Source organism: Anolis sagrei, chromosome 4 (genome assembly GCF_037176765.1).
Source record: "Anolis sagrei isolate rAnoSag1 chromosome 4, rAnoSag1.mat, whole genome shotgun sequence".
NCBI lineage: Eukaryota > Metazoa > Chordata > Lepidosauria > Squamata > Dactyloidae > Anolis > Anolis sagrei.
In genome coordinates this window covers 178,904,371-178,923,696 of record NC_090024.1, presented here as the reverse complement: position 1 = coordinate 178,923,696, position 19,326 = coordinate 178,904,371, and the positions used below count along the sequence as shown (strand labels likewise).

General features: G+C 40.3%; 1 protein-coding gene across 1 annotated transcript in view; it reads right to left on the bottom strand.

The window, feature by feature from the left end:
• Positions 1 to 19,326, bottom strand: part of PIK3R3 (phosphoinositide-3-kinase regulatory subunit 3) — a 325,870-nt gene that overhangs the window by 194,159 nt on the left and 112,385 nt on the right. The window contains exons 6-7 of the mRNA XM_060773427.2: positions 7,954 to 8,155; positions 6,387 to 6,472 (exon numbers count right to left, since the gene is read on the bottom strand). Coding sequence (XP_060629410.2) covers positions 6,387 to 6,472; positions 7,954 to 8,155 — 288 coding nt within the window. The remainder of the gene's footprint in view (positions 1 to 6,386; positions 6,473 to 7,953; positions 8,156 to 19,326) is intronic.

The following is a 19,326-nucleotide window of genomic DNA, read 5'->3' as shown; positions in this document are numbered from 1 at the left end:
TGGGGCAGCAGGCAAGTTAAGGGGGCACAGGTCAGGCCCTATGGCACACACACATGCACATGCAGCTCTGTCCTCAAATCGCCACTCCTTGCTCCTTAACTCTTCATGCCTGAGGCAGTTCCCTCATTCAGACTAATGGGCTGACCCTGAGGACAGATTCACTCCAGAGGTACAGTGGCTTATATATATTAATGCATATGATGTGGTAGCTAGGAAATGAAAATAGATTTTTTTAAAAGCCATGAAGGCAAATGGAGAAAGGCAAATGTTTTAGGAAACAGCATACACCAAAGATGTTTCCACAATACACAATTATATCTATTTGATATCAACTGAATTGCCATGGCTGTATTGGGGAGCTGCAGGATTTGTAATTCAGTGAGGTACCAAGATAGCAAATATCTTGGTTGTATTCTTTTGGAATATGGTCAGAAATTTCAATGGATCCAAAAGGCTACAACCAGATTGTTGATCAAAGGTGATTACAAAGCACATATAATCCCACTGCTGCAACAGTTTAATTGACTACCTAAAACACAGCCATAACAAATGAATGAATAGTTCTAATGAGAAACATTTATAATTAATTCTATTTCTAATTACAAAAACAGAACAACATGACATTACATTTTGATTGCTAAAAGGAGAGAAACAAATCATACGTATAGGCATCTACAAAACAGTATTTTAGAAATGTTCAATGTTCAATGTTGGTGGACAGGAAAAGAGATGTAAAGATGGGCTTAAAGCTCATCTTAAAAACTGTGGCATAGATACTGAGAACTGGAAAGCCCTGGCCCTTGAGTGCTCTAACTGGAGATCATCTGTGACCAGCAGTGCTATGGAATTTGGAATTTGAAGAGGCATGAATGGAGGGTGAAAGGGAGAAACGTGCCAAGAGGAAGGCGCATCAAATCAACCCTGATCGGGACTGCCTTCCACCTGGCAAATGATGTCCTCACTACAATGATGTCCTCACTGTGGAGCCCTATTCTTGTTGCAGATCAAGAATAGGGCTCCACAGTCACCTACTTATCCACAGCCAAGACAATCATACTTGGGCAATGAGGTATCGGTACAAGCCTCATCACACTAGAGCATGAATCCACTTTAAATCCAGTTGCTGGCTCCTGCAGCATTCTGAGGTTTTAGTTTAGTGAGGTCCAGGACCTGCCTGCTGAGCATTTTAAAGTCTCCCACCTAAACTATAAGCCCCAGAATGCTACAATAGACAGAAACCAGATTTAAAGTGGATCCATGCTCTAATCATATGCAATGAAGTCCTAAGTAAGTATTTTAGAAATGTATATGGGTCCATCTTTATAGCAGTGCAGCCTTTTTACAACAAGCTTCTGGAATAACTTGGAATGATCATAAACACTTAGGGAATAAGGATATCAGGATGCTTCTGAGTAAACTATTACGCAGACCAAAAATATGAAATTAATATGAGAAGGGACCCCAGGAAACAGACTGGCTAAGAGGCAGACTACCCAAAAGCAAGGTATGAGCTGGGGAAAACAGTGTGGAATATGCAATGAATTGAGAAATAGGAACGCGAGAGAACAGCAAGTGAAGAAAAAGCCAACTTGTGGGGGGAAAGAGACCAAGATGAGGAGGAGCTGAATTTAACATTATGTAATAGTCATTTCAGGTGCGGGTGTGATTCATGCAATCTTCAATATATTGGATTGCAACACTCAGTTTTGGTTAAGCTGGGCAAGAGTGCTGGGAGTGCAGTCTAGCAACATTTGGAGTTAATATAGGCACATCCCATATCTGTAGCAAAACAGAGCCAATGTCCAAAGCTCTTTTCCCTAACAACTAAGCCCTTAACTCTAAGCAAACTGTACAAGGCTAGAGGAAAACCTTTCAGTGTTCCAGACACCGCAAAGCTACAGGGATGTCTTAAATAAGTGAGGATTGAACCTAGAATCAAACTGTCCAGGTAAATTCACACACCACATTAATAAACTCTAACTTAACCTCATGAAGACAACTTCTTAAACTAGTTAAAAATGGACCAAAACCTCTGATTTAAGTAATGCTAGCACTAGGAACTTCTCATGGTTCAATGCTGAGTCAACAAGATAAATTGTAGACTTTTTGCTAGACAGTTGGAATTAGTCAGAGCTGGCTCAGAAATTTTCGCTGCCCCTGGCCAAGTAGGATTGAACAAATTAAGTCAATCCAAGCACAAGCCGAGAATGTCCCAGAATCTATGATGTTGCAGAGGATTATGGGAATAACTTTGAGGCCTGTTTTTCCTGGAAGAGACACATATAAATATTTGAAATAAGTCAATGACATCAAATACTCTTTAGTTTACCAAGGGAACAACCATGCCAGTAGCAGTGTGAGCCAACTTATGTTCTACTTTCAGCTTGACCATGCCCTTTGAAAGGTGCCATCTCAGGAAGCAGCCTAGTTCCACACTTTTGGCCTCCTGTGAAATCATTTATAAAGTTTCCAGAAGCAAAGTTTACAGCTATGGTTGATTTGAGGGCTCATCCACAGTGCCATCTACTGTAACACTAACCATCAAAATAGTGGCTGCATTCTTCCCTCCCTTCATTATAAGTTAATAATATGCACACAAACAGAATGAACAAGAATAAGCAACTCATATATATCACATATTCAACCAAATACCACCACTAGTAACATAATATTACCTGCTACTCATTTTCCTGCTTTTGCAAATAGAGATAACCACATATTGTTCATGATTAATGTCTGCTATACACACAGAAAGAAATTCTGTCTTACTGTATTGCTTAATTATTTCCAAGCAATTTAGTTCCATCTTGCTAAATTCACCTGTTTGAATTAATTTGACTGAGGAAAAATACTCATCAGAAATTTGCAGGCTAAGGAACTTTATTTGGTGTTATCTGAAGGCTACACTTCTACTGATAAACCTCTTTTTAGAACAAGATTTAAAGCAATAAGGGCACTTTAGGGTATAGTGAGCTCATGAGGGAAAATCCTTAGCCCCATCATCTGCCTCAAGAACCATCTCTTCATAACCTTGGTGATCAGATGATAAATGCAAACAGGATCAGGAGCCATTCCTCCTGCCAATAAACCTCATGTGAGCAAACACTGAACTGGAAAATACGGCAACAAAACTTCCTTTCCCATTCTCTGTTGGTGTGCTGGACTCTTCCCAAAGTCAACCCTCACCAAAGGCGTTCCTGTAACATCACCTCAGTGATTCCCCGAAGAGCAATTAAACCATCCCCAGCTGCCAGCAGTGCTGCCGATCAAGCTAACAACCATGGACAAAGACAAGAAGGTGAAACAAACGTGGATCTCCCATCCTTGCCTGAGGCAGGCTGATCACCTCCTGGAGTGTTGGAAAAAAGGAGGGCACCAGAGCCGAAAAACAAGCATGGGACTGACAGTGGGGCGGTGGACTCTCCTTCTTCTGGATCATCACAAGCTGGAGAGGACGAAGCATCCTTGCAAAACCACAGACCATGTCTGGCTCAAGAGACTTTAGCAAATCTGACAATTGCAAGGCAAGTGGTCAGTCCAGTGTGAAAGAAAGGAGACCTTCCCCTTCTTTCTATGGCAACTGCAGATACAATATGGGCAGCCAGTATTGTGTTGCTGTCAATCATTGTGTTGATGGCCAAGATGCAATTGTGGCTTTGCAATGTGCACATTGAAACAGTTAAGGAAACCACACACACACACAGGAATGTTTGTACTTTTCCTCATCCTCTGAAACACAAACTTCAATTCATGAAGGGATGTTCAAAAGTGCCCTCTATGGGTTTCTGAAGTCCTAGACCCCATAGGGAAGACTGGAAGCAGTTAGCTCATGACTAGTACAATTCCCGTGCTTGTTTAACTGTTTAAGTTTTCCAATTCAACTCATCCTTCCCCACAGTCTTTTTGGTCCTTTCTGTAATTGTGTAATTGTGAGCTGCCATGCTGCAGCACACTCTCAGCTTTATCTACAGTTGCATGGTGTTTATTTGAGATGGGAATCATATGCAGCTCCACATATTGTTGGGCTGCAGTGTCCAGGCTTCTACTACATTGGCTAATGCTGGCTAGGTCTGCTGGGACCTGAAATCTACTCGGGACGGCATATGATTCTCACTCCTGGGTTAACTCAGGGACTCGACAGTTCCCTGCAACAGGTATTTTGGACAACTATTCCTTACTACTAACCATGGTGAATAGAAATAATAGGATGCTATTGCACCACAACTGCCTGTCCCAAAGGCTTTTGGAACTTTTCATTATTTGGTTCTAGTGTCTTGACCCAGACAGTTGAACACACTAGAAATTGCACTGATAAAGCAAACAATATGTATTTAAAAACCTTTTAGAAATCTATTCTGATTGACTTCTACTTGTAAGACATATTTTATAATACAGTAGTTGATTTCAGACCCATTTTCTTTGACTTCATTCATTTAGAGGCATATCTATTCTTGGTTTTGAAAAGATTTTGAGTGCATTTTACTATAGCTAAGCTAAAACTGTGTGCATGTGTGCTTTCTTGGAACAGTTTCCCTTCCTTTCACTATATTTGAGGGAGCTGGAAACAAAAGAGCCCTCCACCCTCCTTATACATTCAGAATGTGGACAGTGCTGAGTCTCATTGCCTTTACACTGAATTGGGTTTCTGGCATAATCCCCTAGTCAAATAAGATTGCCTCGTTGACTACTTGTTTTGAAAAAAATGAGGCCCATGGAACCAAAATGATGATATTACGATGTCTCATAACTGACTCTACCTTGGGGCTAATTCTGAATGAACAAATACCACTTTGAACTGGCTTCATGATATTGTCACATAGGCAGCTATAACTACAAGTGGTATCATAACTGAAGCGATGTGATCCTCAATAGGCTGAGATCACACAGTCAACAAGGACTGATCTAATAAAGAATGACTTGTGTAACAGCTGATTAGAGCTGCCAACAAAACAGCAATGAAAATGTTAATGAAGCAAGGTTAGGAAATATTTCAGAAGCCTTGTTTGTACAACCACAATGACTATACCTACAAAAATTGATACAGAACTCTGGTTTATGAACTTCTAGATTCCACGTTAAATGCAATAGAAGCTGATTCTGCACTACTTTCCTGTATATCTTGTTGCCTAAAATTAGTATATCCCATGAATACAAATAATCATGACTACTGTTTAGCCGGTATTGCACCACCTGACATCCGCCGGGAAGCAGCGGCCAATAATGAAAGGACCAAGGCAATGACATCTCCAGCCCATCCCCTGTTCAGATATCAGTCAATACAACAACACCGTAAATAAAGAAATAGTTTTCTAAGATCTACAGAGATACTCATAGGAACAGCTTAGCGAGAGTCCAAAAGTGATAGGCTAAAACCCGGAACCTCAACCCATGGCTGATACCGAATGAGAGAATCCCCCCTGGGCAAACAGAAGACTGGATGACTTGGAAGGTGCTGAACAGCCTGCACTCTGGCACCATGAGATGCAGAGCCAATCTCAAGAAACGGGGCCACAAAATGGAGTCCACGATATGCAAGTGTGGCAAAAAAGCAAACCACAAACCACCTACTACAATGCAACCTGAGTCCTGCCACATGCATAATGGAAGACCTTCTTATAGCAACACCAGAGGCCAGCTACAGGTCAAAGCAGGCCCGTAGCCAGGATTTCATTTCGGGGGGGGGGGGGGGGCTAAAAAATTTTCAGGGGGGGTTTCGGGGGGGGGGGCTAAAAATTTTCAGGGGGGGGGTTCGGGGGGGCTGAGTTTCGGGGGGGGGCTGAGTCTGAGTGAAAGAGGGTCTAGCCTAGCAAACCTTTTGTATCATTACCCCAATACCCCCATACATATGGGATATATTGAGAATGGTGATCAAATCATGATATTAATAAACATAACAGTTTAAATAATGCACCAGTAAGGCCTTTTCGCGAACCACCATGAAAATTTCGGGGGGGGGGGGCTGAAGCCCCCCGAGCCCCCCCCCCCTGGCTACATGCCTGGGTCAAAGGACATTTAGTATGTCAAGTTTTTTAAACTTTGTGTTTTTAAAATACATTAATACATTCAGTTCACTTCTGATACAATAAATGAATCATGAAAGCAACCCAATGAAATCCATCTGAACACTGTCCAAGCAGCTAAAGAAATCTCCTCACTCCAAACGGTATCCAGACCACCGACTTTCTTTGTTGATACTTGAAAATTCAACTGATACATCACACAGACTGCCCTTAGGAGCACAGTAAATTAAACATAAGTTGCAGGCACTCACATGACAAAGTCCAGTCCTTACTTTGCTTATTACTGACCACAAAGCCAACATACAATCAGACAAGTATCCTCATTCCATTGTCTTTTAGATGGCAAGGTTTTCAGTAATTTCCTACCTGGTGCTGGCTGGGCCTCAGACACTCCACCAGCTACAATGAGAGCTTCGATAATCTTCACATGGTGCTCAGGATTCATCTCCATGCTAGAAAGATAATGACAGAACTTAATGCAAGCTTATCTAGGCTACCTGTATGTGCAGGATAGTTAGAAGAAGCAAATGGACACCTGAAATCATGGACAAGATATGACATAGTCAGCCACCACATTTCCGCATTATTTTGGAATTTTCAAGGACAGCAGCATATTGCAGTTGCTTCATAGATGACAACAGGAGCACCACGATCACCAGCGACACTCCTAAATCTAATGTTAACTATGGTTTAGTACTTAAATAATTAAAAAGGTTAATACTGGTGACCACAGTCCTGTGCTTGTTTGTCTCCATACTGTTCTGTTTTTTTGTTAATGTTGATTTTTTAAACTACATGTATTATCTATACAAACTACTTTACATTTTATAATAATGTCTTTGTCATCTAAGTCATGTAACACAAAAGGAATGGATCAGGAAAATAAGACAGTTCAGGTAACAATTCTCGCTCAAGATGAAATAATGAGTTGTGACTGCACGTAACCAAGAAAAGAGAGAGAGAAAGAGAGAGAGAGAGAGAGATGGCTTATCATGATATAAACACACCAGTGTCCTGCAGCCGCTGCAATAACTGTCTTCTGCCTCTTCTGAAATATGTACGAGGAAGTTGGAAGGTTTTATTTATTTATTTGTTATCAGTCATGTGTCACTGTGGTTCCCTTTAGTTATGAATTGCTTGATGGAGGTTAATGAAACTGGCTTGTTTTAAGAAACGATTGTTAAAGTTCATCACAGTTTGGTTGATTTGATAAGAAACTGACCTGCACTATATCTAAAATGGAAGCAGATATTTCTGATATCCTCATACTAAGCCAGTGTAGAATAAGAGGATGGAACATGCCAGGTTAAGGGGAGACTGGCCATGGTTCAGCCTGTGGGTCTCCTGATGTTTTGGCCTTCAACTCCCAGAAATCCTAACAGCTGGTAAACTGACTGACATTTCTGGGAGTTGTAGGCCAAAACGCCTGGGGACCCACAGGTTGAGAACCACTGGTTTAGTTGGCAGCCCTAAACTATGGCTTGGGGTTAGATCTGAATCTGGCCAAATTAGAGATATGGGAAAAAGCAACAGGCGATGTTACATTACTTAGTTAATATTTACATTCCAAATGGGTCAGTAGGTATACAATGGCCTATTGAATACCTTTAACAAAAGCACAGCAAGTTTTGAATCAGGGCAAATGATAAAGGACTTAGTTTCACCATTTAAAATGTAAATGGCTTTCACACAAGACCTTTTTCAGAAGAAGAAGATGCAATTTGAAATGATTTAGTCTCTTTCCTTTTCTCTCCACACACAGAACAAAATCATAATTTTATTATTATAAGGCCAGTTTTTAAAAATGGAGTTCTAGGCAGCCCAATTCATTCAAGAAGAAAAGGAAGGTGAAGAGAAAACAACTAAGAAGAACCCACTTGTCTTCATATTTCTGGCAAATGGTGAAGTCAGGTACATGTCCCAGAAGTATTACCTTGATAAGGACGGTTTAAAAAGCACGTCACAAAAGGCTTCTCCAAGTAACCTAGGTGTAAGGTGACTCTTGGTGTTGTTCTGGCACACTTTACAGAAATGCCTGGTCAGATGTTGCAAAAGGAGTCTGTTCCACTGAGGAAGGCAGGAAGATTCCAGCACCATCTTTACTTGTTGACCATGTTCTTCCAGAGTCTGTGTTTCTGTGGGAGAGAAGAATGTTTATGTATGGGTAAAAGTTGAAGGTGACTTTGGTGTGTCTACTTGTAATTACACATCTCAATATGCAACATGGGAGTCCTCAATCCCCAGTCCTTTACTCTACATTGCTTTTGTTTGTCCAGCCATCTTTTTCAAAAAGCTTCCAAGAATGCAGAAATCATTTTGCCAGCGTACTTCAGGGGTTAGAAATGTATTATGAGTGAAAAATGTATACTTAACTAGGGAAATAATTTTTCACTTTCTTGTCAAAGGTAGTGAGCAATTTCATCAATTTTCTTCTTGCTGCAGTAAAGTCTGAAAACCACAATTTTCAAAGGCTATTTGTGATCCAGGACCTCTTCTGTGCAAAATTTGTCCGTGGTTATTTTGTGCAGGAAAAAAAAAACATTTTCTGCATGGAAAATAATATTTTAATGCAGAAATAATCATTGTTGCAAAAAATTATGCAGTTTCCTTTATAAATCAACCATGTAAATTTTTTACAAAGACTAAATCCCCAATTACATTGTTTGTATAGAAAACAACATGAAATATATTTTTAAAAAGAAAATGTTTTTTGTGCACAAAAAGGGCACATTTTGTGCACAAAAGAGGGCACACCATGGGCACATTTTGTATGGTTTATGCCTGCACTGCAAAGATTCTTATCAGTCCAAGATTCTTCCCATCCATTTTTTTCAATCCACAAAAAACACAAATATGTTTTTCAACCATTTTTTGGAATATTGTCAAATATTATTTCCATTCGCAATACTTGGAATAAAGGTTACCATCTAACATCCTGCTTGAATGTTCTCCTTTCAGTTCACTTGCAGAACATTACTACTGGATAGAGATGCCCACTAATATGCATTTTCCTCTGATACACATGATGCATCAACACATCAGTTTCAATTTTTCATGTACATCATGGAAACATGTATAATAATAATAATAATAATAATAATAATAATAATAATAATAATAATTTATTTGTTACCCGCTCTATCTCCCCGAAGGGACTCAGGGTGGTTTCCAACAAAAGTGGCAAACATTCAATGCCATAAAAACAGACAAACAACAAATCAATTAACACAATAAATAAAATACAACAATATAAACTTATAGTAATTAACCAATAATAACTAAAAGTTGGAACTTAAACAAACATAATATGTCACATTGCACACATCTACACTGCCGACTGGATGCACTTGAACCCCTATGGAATCCTGGGAATATAATGCAACCAAGAGAAATTCTGATATTGTGCAACATATACTCACTTTGATTTCTGTTTCTTGCATGATTATTAATATCATTTAATTAAAAATGAATTAGTAATACGAATACAAAAGTTATCCTTGCTGTTTTATGTACCTCCAAGTTGATTCATATTTATGGTGACATTATTATACAATTTTCTTGGTGAGATTTGTTCAAAGGGGATTTGCCTTTGCTATCCTCTGAACTTGAGGATGTGTGACTTGCCCAAGGTCTCCCAGTGGATTTCTATGGCCACATGGGGATTTGAACCCTGGCTTCTCAGTGTGCTAGTCTAATGCTTAAACCACTACTTTACATTGATTTCCTCCTTTTGCAGCAAAACACTAAATTATATAACTAATCATTTGCTGTTGTAAAGACGACAGATTCAGGATGCACTTACACTGTAGTTCGACACTACTTTAACTGCCATGGCTCAATGCTATGGAATAAGGAGATTTGGAGATTATTGAGAATGAATATCCTTCGGCAAAGAAAGCCAAAAATTGTGTGAGACTAAAACTTACATGATTTCACAGCATTGAGCCATGGTGGTTATTGTGGTATCAAATTGCATCAATTCTACAGTCTAGAGGCACACGAAGTTCACCATTCAAAATCCGGAAATGAATGCTTTGATTTTTTTTAACTTGCCCTTTTGAGTTGTCTGGTTTTAAAAGACCTCACATAGACAGCTATAGCTATTACAGTATATTGTGGCTTATCTCTACAAATGGCAAATGCAAAACTGCCAGGTACTTGAAAATCTTAGTGTTTATTCTATTGGTCTAAGACTTAGCCAAACTCAGATGGAGTTCCACATTGCTCAGCCTGGTTCATCTCCCCACATTTCTGCCAGTTAATTTAAATATATGACAAACATCAATTTAGTTCGTGTCATGGACCTCCTGTTCATCCTTTTCATAACTTCTGTCTTGCTCAAGGAGCAATTGCCTTACCCATTACAACTCATCCTGCTACAACCATGGGAACAGTTAAAGCTATTAAACAAAGTAGCAGAAGGAAGCCTCTTCTCTTGGGACCACAGACGCGACAAAGTTTGGAGACAACAGTATGGGGAAGCATCCAAGTTTACCCCCAGAGTGGAACAGATGGCCCTCCTTAGGTCTTCCCTGGGAATTTCTAAATAACCCTTGCAAAGTTCAGGATACTAGCATTTAAAGGATGGGTGGAAGATACATAGACAGACAGACAGACAAGCAGCTTCCCAGTAGAAACTGTGGCAATTTGGTTTAAAATCCCACCAATGTAGGCTTTTACTATGAAAAAAAAACTTTTTGCAATGAAGTGAATTTCCTGGTGGACACAAATAGTTCTTTTTGCAGCTATTGCTTTCTGGTTTTAATGTAGGATATTATGCTTGATCTTGTGGTAACTCCAAATGCATCTATTTTTGATATGCACAAAATTTAGTTGATGGCTATATATGGTGCTAAAGCTGAGATGGCCACCATCTGTGTCCTTGGAGGCCAATCTGTTCTGTCGGCTGAGGTCCAGGTCCAGGTCCCGGAAAGCCATTTTGTTGCACAACATGACCCTTTCACTTGTGGTCATTTGCTCTATATTAAAATACTGGAGCAGCTAGAGGAGCAAGTCTTCTGCTCAGGCAAGATGAGTATGATATTAAATATAAAATCCAAAGTGCTGCGGTAGTAAAATTTGGGTTCTTTTTCTACTTTACAACTTTGGTAAGAGGTGTACTTTTTCCTAAAAGCAGCATGATTAAAACATTTATCAAAACATATGATTTTTTTTCCGTGTCAGGAGTGACTTGAGAAATTGCAAGTTGCTTCTGGTGTGAGAGAATTGGCAAGGATGTTGCCCAGGGTATGCCCGGATGTTTTACAATCCTGTAGGAGGCTTCTCTCATGTCTCTGCATGAGAAGATGGAGCTGACAGACGGGAATTCACCCCGCTCCCTGGATTCAAACTGCCAAACCTTTTGGTCATCAGTCTTGCCGGCAAAAGGGTTTAACCCATTGTGCCACCGGGGTCTCCAAAACATATATTAGGCAACATGATTCATTGGAAAAGATGACAATCCTGAGAAAAGTGGAAGGCAATTGAAAAAAAGGAAGGCTGTATTACAATTATATTGATTAAATCAAGGAAGCCACACACCGCCTTGTGCTTGCAAAGCATGAGCAGAACAATTGATGTCTCTTGGAGGTCTCCCATGCATAGTGCTGACATACAGGGAAGTTTTATGTGTGTGTGTTGTGTGCCTTCAAGTCATTCCAACATATAGAGTCCTCCTCATGAGTTTTTCTGGGCAAGATTTGTTCTGAGGGGGTTTGCCAATGTCCTCTTCTGGGGATGAGAGAGTATGATTTACCTAAGGTCACTAACAGCCCTTCCACACAGACTCAGATAACCCAGTTCAAAGGAGATATTGTGGGATTTTATGCCTTATTGATATTCTGGGATATAGGGCTGTGTGGAAGGGCCCTATGTGGATTTCCATGGCTGGTCACAGAGTTGAACCCGGTTCCAAGACCCCTTCCACACAGCTGTATCAAATCCCACATTATCTGCTTTGAACTGGGTTATTTGGCAGTGTGGACTCAGATATTCCAATTGAAAGCACATATTGTGGATTATCTGCTTCAATATTCTGGGTTATATGACTGTGTGGAAGGGCTCCTAGTCCAATGCCCAAATCATTACACCACACTGTTTCCTTGTTGAAATTGACTTGATGGCGAACTATTACCCAAGTTTGGTGAGGACTGGGAAATTGCTTTCTATTTAGCATTTCAGCCCAAAGTTTATCATCCCACTGCTAAAGTGGCTGGTTCCTGAGAACAGAATTTCTTTGTGGTTAATTAAGAAAATCCTTTGTTGTATTTCTGAAGGGCCTTTTCACAAACGAGCCAGATTGCTTTCAGTCTTCTGAATGTGGTCTGAATGCTACTCTCCTTGGGTTACTCCTGGCACCTGTTCTGGAAAAAAGAAAAGAAAAGAAAACCCTTATCTCGGAAAAGTTTACTCCGCCACCACCACCATGGGCTCTACCACATCTGCAACATGAGAAGCTGATGATAATAATTAGCCAGCAGGAGTTGATGGTGTGGTGCTGCAGCTCGTTAACGAGGCTGTGGGGATGCGAAATGGGCCGGGCCATGCATTGTTAATGAGGCAATGGGGAAGGACTCCTGACCCAAGGGCCCATCAAACAAGACTGCTGGGAGAGGGTGAGAGGCAGCCCAACTCCAGGAGACAGAGCTGCAATTAAGAGCAGGCAGACAAAGAGGGAATCAAATCAAAGATAAATGTGGCTGGGAGCCGAGGAGTGCATTGGCTCCAGCCCCAGAAAAATCTGGGTCATTACAGCTCCCTAAATGCCCATGAGGGAGCATGAAGGGTATTTGCAGTGTGATGATGAAGTAAAGGCTTTGAACCGCATTGGGATAAGGAAGGACCAAATGTCACGCTGTTCCCTCCCCCAAAGCTTAGATCTTTCCGGGTATAATGCTGTAATGCAAACCGCTCAGTGCCTTCCACAGTTCAAATTGCATTGTCTTACTAGTAACACCAGTCTCTTTTTATAGCACAAATCACACCTAGTGTACATATGATGGTATGCCAAGGTATAGGTTAGCTATACTTTCAAGTCCCCATGAAAAGATGTGTGTAATGCTTCCCTCTAGTGGATATAAACAGAGGTATTGTACTATGTGTCCTTGCCCTTTAGTTTTTGCCCTCCTATATTTCATAGTTGAATGCAAACTGGGAAACATGTGGTCAAGTAACATCAAAAAAGCTAAAAAATGATGCAGCAGTTCATTTTTGCTGAATCTACAATCAAGAGCAAGGTTTCACCCCTCATCATCCCCTTGCTGGTTTTGTACCTTGATCTCAGGCCCATTTACACTGCCATATAATGCAGTTTGAAACTTCATTATATGGTCCGTGTAGACTCATAGTTCAATGCAGCTATCTGCATTATAGGAGTCTACATTGACAATAATATAAGGCACTTTCAAAACACCTTATATAGCAGCATAGATTCTGAGTTTGCAGAATTCAAGCAAGTTGAAGACATAAGAGCAGAGAGTAACTGGGACATTTTAAAATCTGCTGAAAAGGCAGAGGATTACTTGAGACTGCCTTCTGACAAATCAGGACAGTTGGGGGGGGGGTTGCTAATTATTTACTCAAGGAATCATCATTAGTGAGTTTTCTGGATCTCTACATAAAGTTTTTAATGTTCATCTAAAAGAACTGGCGCAACTTTGCTATTTTTCCCCAGAAGGCTACCCTTCAAGAAAAACTGACAAACATTTCTATAAAGACACCACTAGAAACTTCACACAACTACTTCTCCATGAAGGGAGACACTGCCTGGTAGCACCACTGAAGGAAATGAGTTTCCCATCAGCTTTGTGTTGTATTAGATAGAATCTCAGTATCACAACATTGACATTGTTTTTTTCCCACTGTTACCATGTATTCCCCAAATTCAAATTACAATTAGTAATTTGGATATAATTACAGTATATTCACAAATTCAGCAATCCACAGCTTGATAACATATTTTTAAAAAATGCAAAAAGTAAACCTTGCTGTTTTATATAAGTGGAACCATTTAACTTTGTTGTTGTGTCTAATGGAATCTACAGGAAGTCCTGGAACCAAATCCCAGCAGATGCCAAGGGGCCACAGTATTATAACCAGACTAATAAAAATGAATAAATAAATAGATAAGAAAAATAAAAAACAATATTCTTTAAAAATATGTGCTTTTGTAACACCTATGACTGTATTGCAGTGTTTCTCAAACTGTGTTCCTCCAGGTGTTTTGGACTTCAGCTCCCAGAAATCCCAGTCAGATTTCCTGATGTTAGGAATGGTGGGAGCTGAAGTCCAAAACATCTGGAGGAGCATAGTTTGAGAAACTCTGCTATAGTGAATCTGCCATATTCACAGGTAACTCAAAGTTATTGAACAGCAACACTGTGGGCATACATATTCTAGCATTTCTGTGTTCATGTTGCCACAATTTACTAAAACTGGGTGCAACAATCCATGGTCACTGGCTATTACAGATTCAAATCCTGTTGGATGGGGAATCCCTAAGAAAGCAATTGTACTTGTTGGTTGAGTTCATAAGGAGAGGGAAGATGGAGTAGGAAAGTGTACAGTTGTCCAATTTTATATCTGTATAATGTTTACACATATGTATTGAGATTTAAAGTGCAACTGAATTAGAAGTATTCAATTACAGTTGGCCCCAAAGAACCCAGAAAGAGGTACAAAATTGGCTCTCAACCAGAACAGGGCCTAAAGTAGAAGGAGTTTACTCTTTAGCCCTGCCAACAGTAGCGTGGTCACATTCAGAAGGAGACGGAGAGCTGGAGCTGGAAAAGAGCAAACACTTTGGCTTTCACGAGCCAAGGTTTCCTTCATTACATTTTAGAACTTTAAAGATGACTATACAAAACATTTGCTAACATTTCAGGAGCCAAAAGGACTCAATTTTTGCTGCAAGGTATCAAGGTTTTTTCACATTACCTGATTAGAACACTTTAATTTTAATCTCAATTGCTACCTTTGATAGAAAGCTGGGATTTGTAGTTTCGTGAGACACCCAAGCTCTCTGGAGAGTAACTACAAATCCCAGGATGCCATAGGGCAGTGCCATGATAATTAAAGTGATACCAAATTGCTACTATTGTGTAGTATTAAAGAGACCAAAAATGGCTATTCCTGCAGGTATTAATTTAAGTTGGATCAGTTTGATAGCCAACAGATGTATCCTATTTACTCAAATCTAATGCTTACGTTTTTTGGCTAAATTACCTCACCAAAATTAGGGCACACATTAGATTTGCATAATATGGTAAAGTGCTGAGCCAAAGCAAAAGGGAAGCTGCTTCAGGAGCACCTGGAGCACCTATTTGAGGGATGTCATCTCTAATTTAATTGCCAGAATGCTATGCAATTCTGTGATTTGTAGTTTGATAAGGCATCAAGCTTTTTTGCTAATAAGGCTCAAGACTTTGTAAAACTGCAACCCCCGTGATTCTATAGCAGGGATGGGCAAAATTGGGCCCTCCAGGTGTTTTGGACTTCAACACTTAAGTGGCTGAGTGGGAAAAGGAAAGGGCCGGAGGCTGTTAGGAATTGTGGGAGCTGAAGTCCAAAAACACCTGAGGGCCCAAGTTTGCCCATGCCTGTTCTATGATATTGAACCATGGAAATTAAAGTGGATTCATTCTACAGCAGAGATGAATTCCAAGCCTTTCTTTTTCATGGCTGGAACCTTTGTCGTTCCAACACAATTATTTTAAAGAAGGAATTCTAAGCAGGCAGCAACTGTAATGCACACCTTTTTTGGCTAAGTCACAAAGAGTGCACTTTTTGCCACTGTGCTTTACATTTAGTAGCAAATACTTTGTTGGTTTCATGGTTTTGCAAACTGATGTTAAAGTTAAAGAAATTGTATTTCCTGTAGCAACCTATGGATGTGAGAGCTGGACCATAAGGAAGGCTGAGCGAAGGAAGATAGACGCTTTTGAACTGTGGTGTTGGAGGAAAATTCTTAGAGTGCCTTGGACCACGAGAAGATCAAACCAATCCACCCTCCAGGAAATAATGCCTGGCTGCTCACTGGAGGGAAGGATATTAGAGGCAAAGATGAAGAACTTTGGTCACATCATGCGAAGGCAGGAAAGCTTGGAGAAGATAATGATGCTGGGGAAAACGGAAAGAAAAAGAAAGAGGGGCTGACCAAGGGCAAGATGGAGGGATGTTATCCTTGAAGTGATTGGCTTGACCTTGAAGGAGTTGGGAGTGGTGACGGCTGACAGAGAGCTCTTGCATGGCTGGTCCATGAGGTCACGATGAGTCGGAAGTGACTGAACGAATAAACAACAACAATGGACAAAGAAACATTATCTGTATACATTTCATCTACCCACATGGATATAAGAGAGAGAATGCGGTGGGAACAGGATTTCTCTTCCTGCTCAGGTGCTGGAATGATTACTGTTTACAGTAGAATGGCTGAATAGGACAATATGATATTAAGTGCTTCATGTCAAAAGATTTATGGGTATCTGTGATGAGGATACCCACAGCATTTCTCTCTATTAAAATATTGTGTTGGGACTCTTGTACCATTTTCTCTTCTTTTTTTCCAGACTTGGTTTAACTTTTATTTTTTCCTAACTCTAGTTTTCCCCTGTAATTTGGGTCCATGCAATGAATTGTTTGAACATGCAGCATCAGCAATTGCATTTCTGACCCCAATGGGCTGTAGAGCTTTTTAGAAACATTTTTTGTTCATGTATGCTTCAGTGATCCGAATTCCAAATAATAAATCTCTGTCTGTCTAATGCAGTTGAACCTCCTTTAATTCCACATGCTTGAAACATGTATATTTTAAACCTGTCTAGATAAGAGCTGGACTTTTTAAAATTCTACATGCTTGAATCACATATTTTCTAAATCTGCATAAGAAATTAAGATTTTTCCAAATCTCTAGAAGGAGGAAAAAGAAAGTCTGATCTCATGGATTAAAATTTCTGCCTATTCTTTTTCATCCCACAGTCTTGGAAGCTGCCAAATGATTATACTGTGTAAAGAAAGCTGTCTTATATTCCAGTTTTATTCCCCAATATTAATCACAGCAACCTAGTTTTTTTGATAGCTCAGACTCCAGGACTTTTTGTGTGCCCTGCTCCCGAACTAGTTTTGCTAGACATGTTGGGATTGAACTGCGAATCTTAACACGATAGAGAGGCCTGCTCTAACTTTGCTTGCCCATATACATTGTGGCACCATAATATTGCTCAGCATCGGCTGATAACTACATGGCTTTGGCTACTCAGAGTTTTATTTATTTTTTTGCTTGAATATTGTCAGCAATCTTTGGTAATATATCTGCTATAATATGTGAAGGGAATTGGATACCCAGAGGAGAAAAGGAACCCACAGATCCAAAGTGCCAGATTGAAGAATCAAGAGCACAAAACATCTATGAAGTTGTTATAATGTATTTTGTTGCCTGGGGCAAGGGCAATATGGTGCTTCCCACCATTTTGTATACATTTTCCCCCCAGAAATTGAATCTCTACCCAGTACTAGTGATAGGGCAACACTTTCTATTGTCCCTGAAGTCAGCAGAGTAACTTTGGGAACACAGAAAAAAACATGATGCTGCTCCCTACCTCCCAGTGTTTGCCATTTGAGGCAACTGCTTCACTCTGTCTCATTGGAGGGGACAAAATGTATAAATACTTCTCCACATTTGGTGCTGCATCTACTGGAACTAGCTGCAAAGCCAAGACTGCATTTAAATAGAGACACAAAATTTGCTCAAAGATTTATTCAGACTAATCTACTTAATTCCTCAGCAGTTTTCAAACAGATACAATAGTCCCTTTGTGGACTTTATCATTAACAGATTCCTTGTGTGTTACCTCTGCTTTATGAAAAATTATCCTATCTGTGTCTACTAGTAAGTATAAGTAACACCACTGGCTTTAGTGGGACTTTCTTCTAGGTAAATATTATCTCTCCAACCCTCCCTTCACTTTGGTGTGAAAGGATGGGCGAGGAGAGGGGCTGCATTTTCTTCTAGTGGCCAAACAGTATTAAGAACCTATTGAGATCCCTTGGCACTCACCCTCTCATCAAACAATAGATGTGTGAAGTAGTTATAGCAGAGACCTATAGCTCCCCACAAAATGTTGCATTGGAAGGTCTGGGGCCTGGCTCATTAGAAGAAGCAATGACCACAAAGGATCTCTCTACAAGCCAGCAGGACCTCAGCACCTCTGGACTGCCCAAAGAAGCGTCATTTTTAAACTCCCCCCCCCCCCAATTTATCTTTGCTGGGGAACATGCATTGTTTACTCGCCCTTTTCTGCTCCTCCAGGTGAAGTCCAAAACACTTGGAGGAGCGGAATTTGGGAAACACTGGTCTAAAGCATGATGCCTATTGGCACAGGTTTAATTCATGGGAGCAGGATTCAGGAGTCAGCAAACATCGTATCTATCAGCAGAGCACAGGGCATGCATGTATCAACAAACAAGGCTGAAATTCATTTTCAGCTTTGTATTAATCAAACTCGGGAGTTACACGATGACATTGTGGGCATCCAAAATAGCTGATAGGACAACCTGGAATGGCCCTTCTAGAAGGAGCCAAAATGAGGCGATGAGGCGCTATATGACTTAGGTCCAGGTTGTTTGAAGGACTACATATCTCTCTTTGAACCTGTTAAAAATCTATGATCATCTGGGGAGGGCCTTCTCTCTGTCTCACCAGCCGCTCAAATGCTCTTGGTAGGAACAAGGGAGAGGGCCTTTTCAGTGGCTGCTCTCAGACTGTGGAACTTCATCCCAAGAGAGACCAGGATGGCCCCATCCCTGCTTGCCTTTCTCAGGCAAGTTAAGACTTTTTTGCCATCAGCCATTTGGGGGAGGGTAAGGGGCATGCTCCTGGGGAAGTTGTGGGTGGGATTTTGAGAGAATTGTGAGTTTTAAATGTAATTTTGATGTATTAATTGTACTTTAATTGTATTTTAACTTTATATACACATTAATATTTAATTGTTCTTTAATTGTTGTATTTGTTTTATTTACATTCAGGATAGATTACTGCAATGCAGTCTACGTGGGGTTGCCCTTGAAGATTGTTTGGTAGCTTCAAATAGTCCAATGAAAGGCAGCCAGGTTAATAATTTGGGCAGCATACAGAGAGATAAGATCAGCCCTCTCCCTCCTGTCCTTCAGAAAGATAGTTTAAACCTGGCTGTGGGATCAAGTCTTTGGGGCAGTGCAATAAGGCAATAATAATAAAAAAAACCCCACTCTGCTGACCGGAGCCAGCATGGCATTTTGAGATGGCCTTAAACAATTGATTTTAAAGTAGATA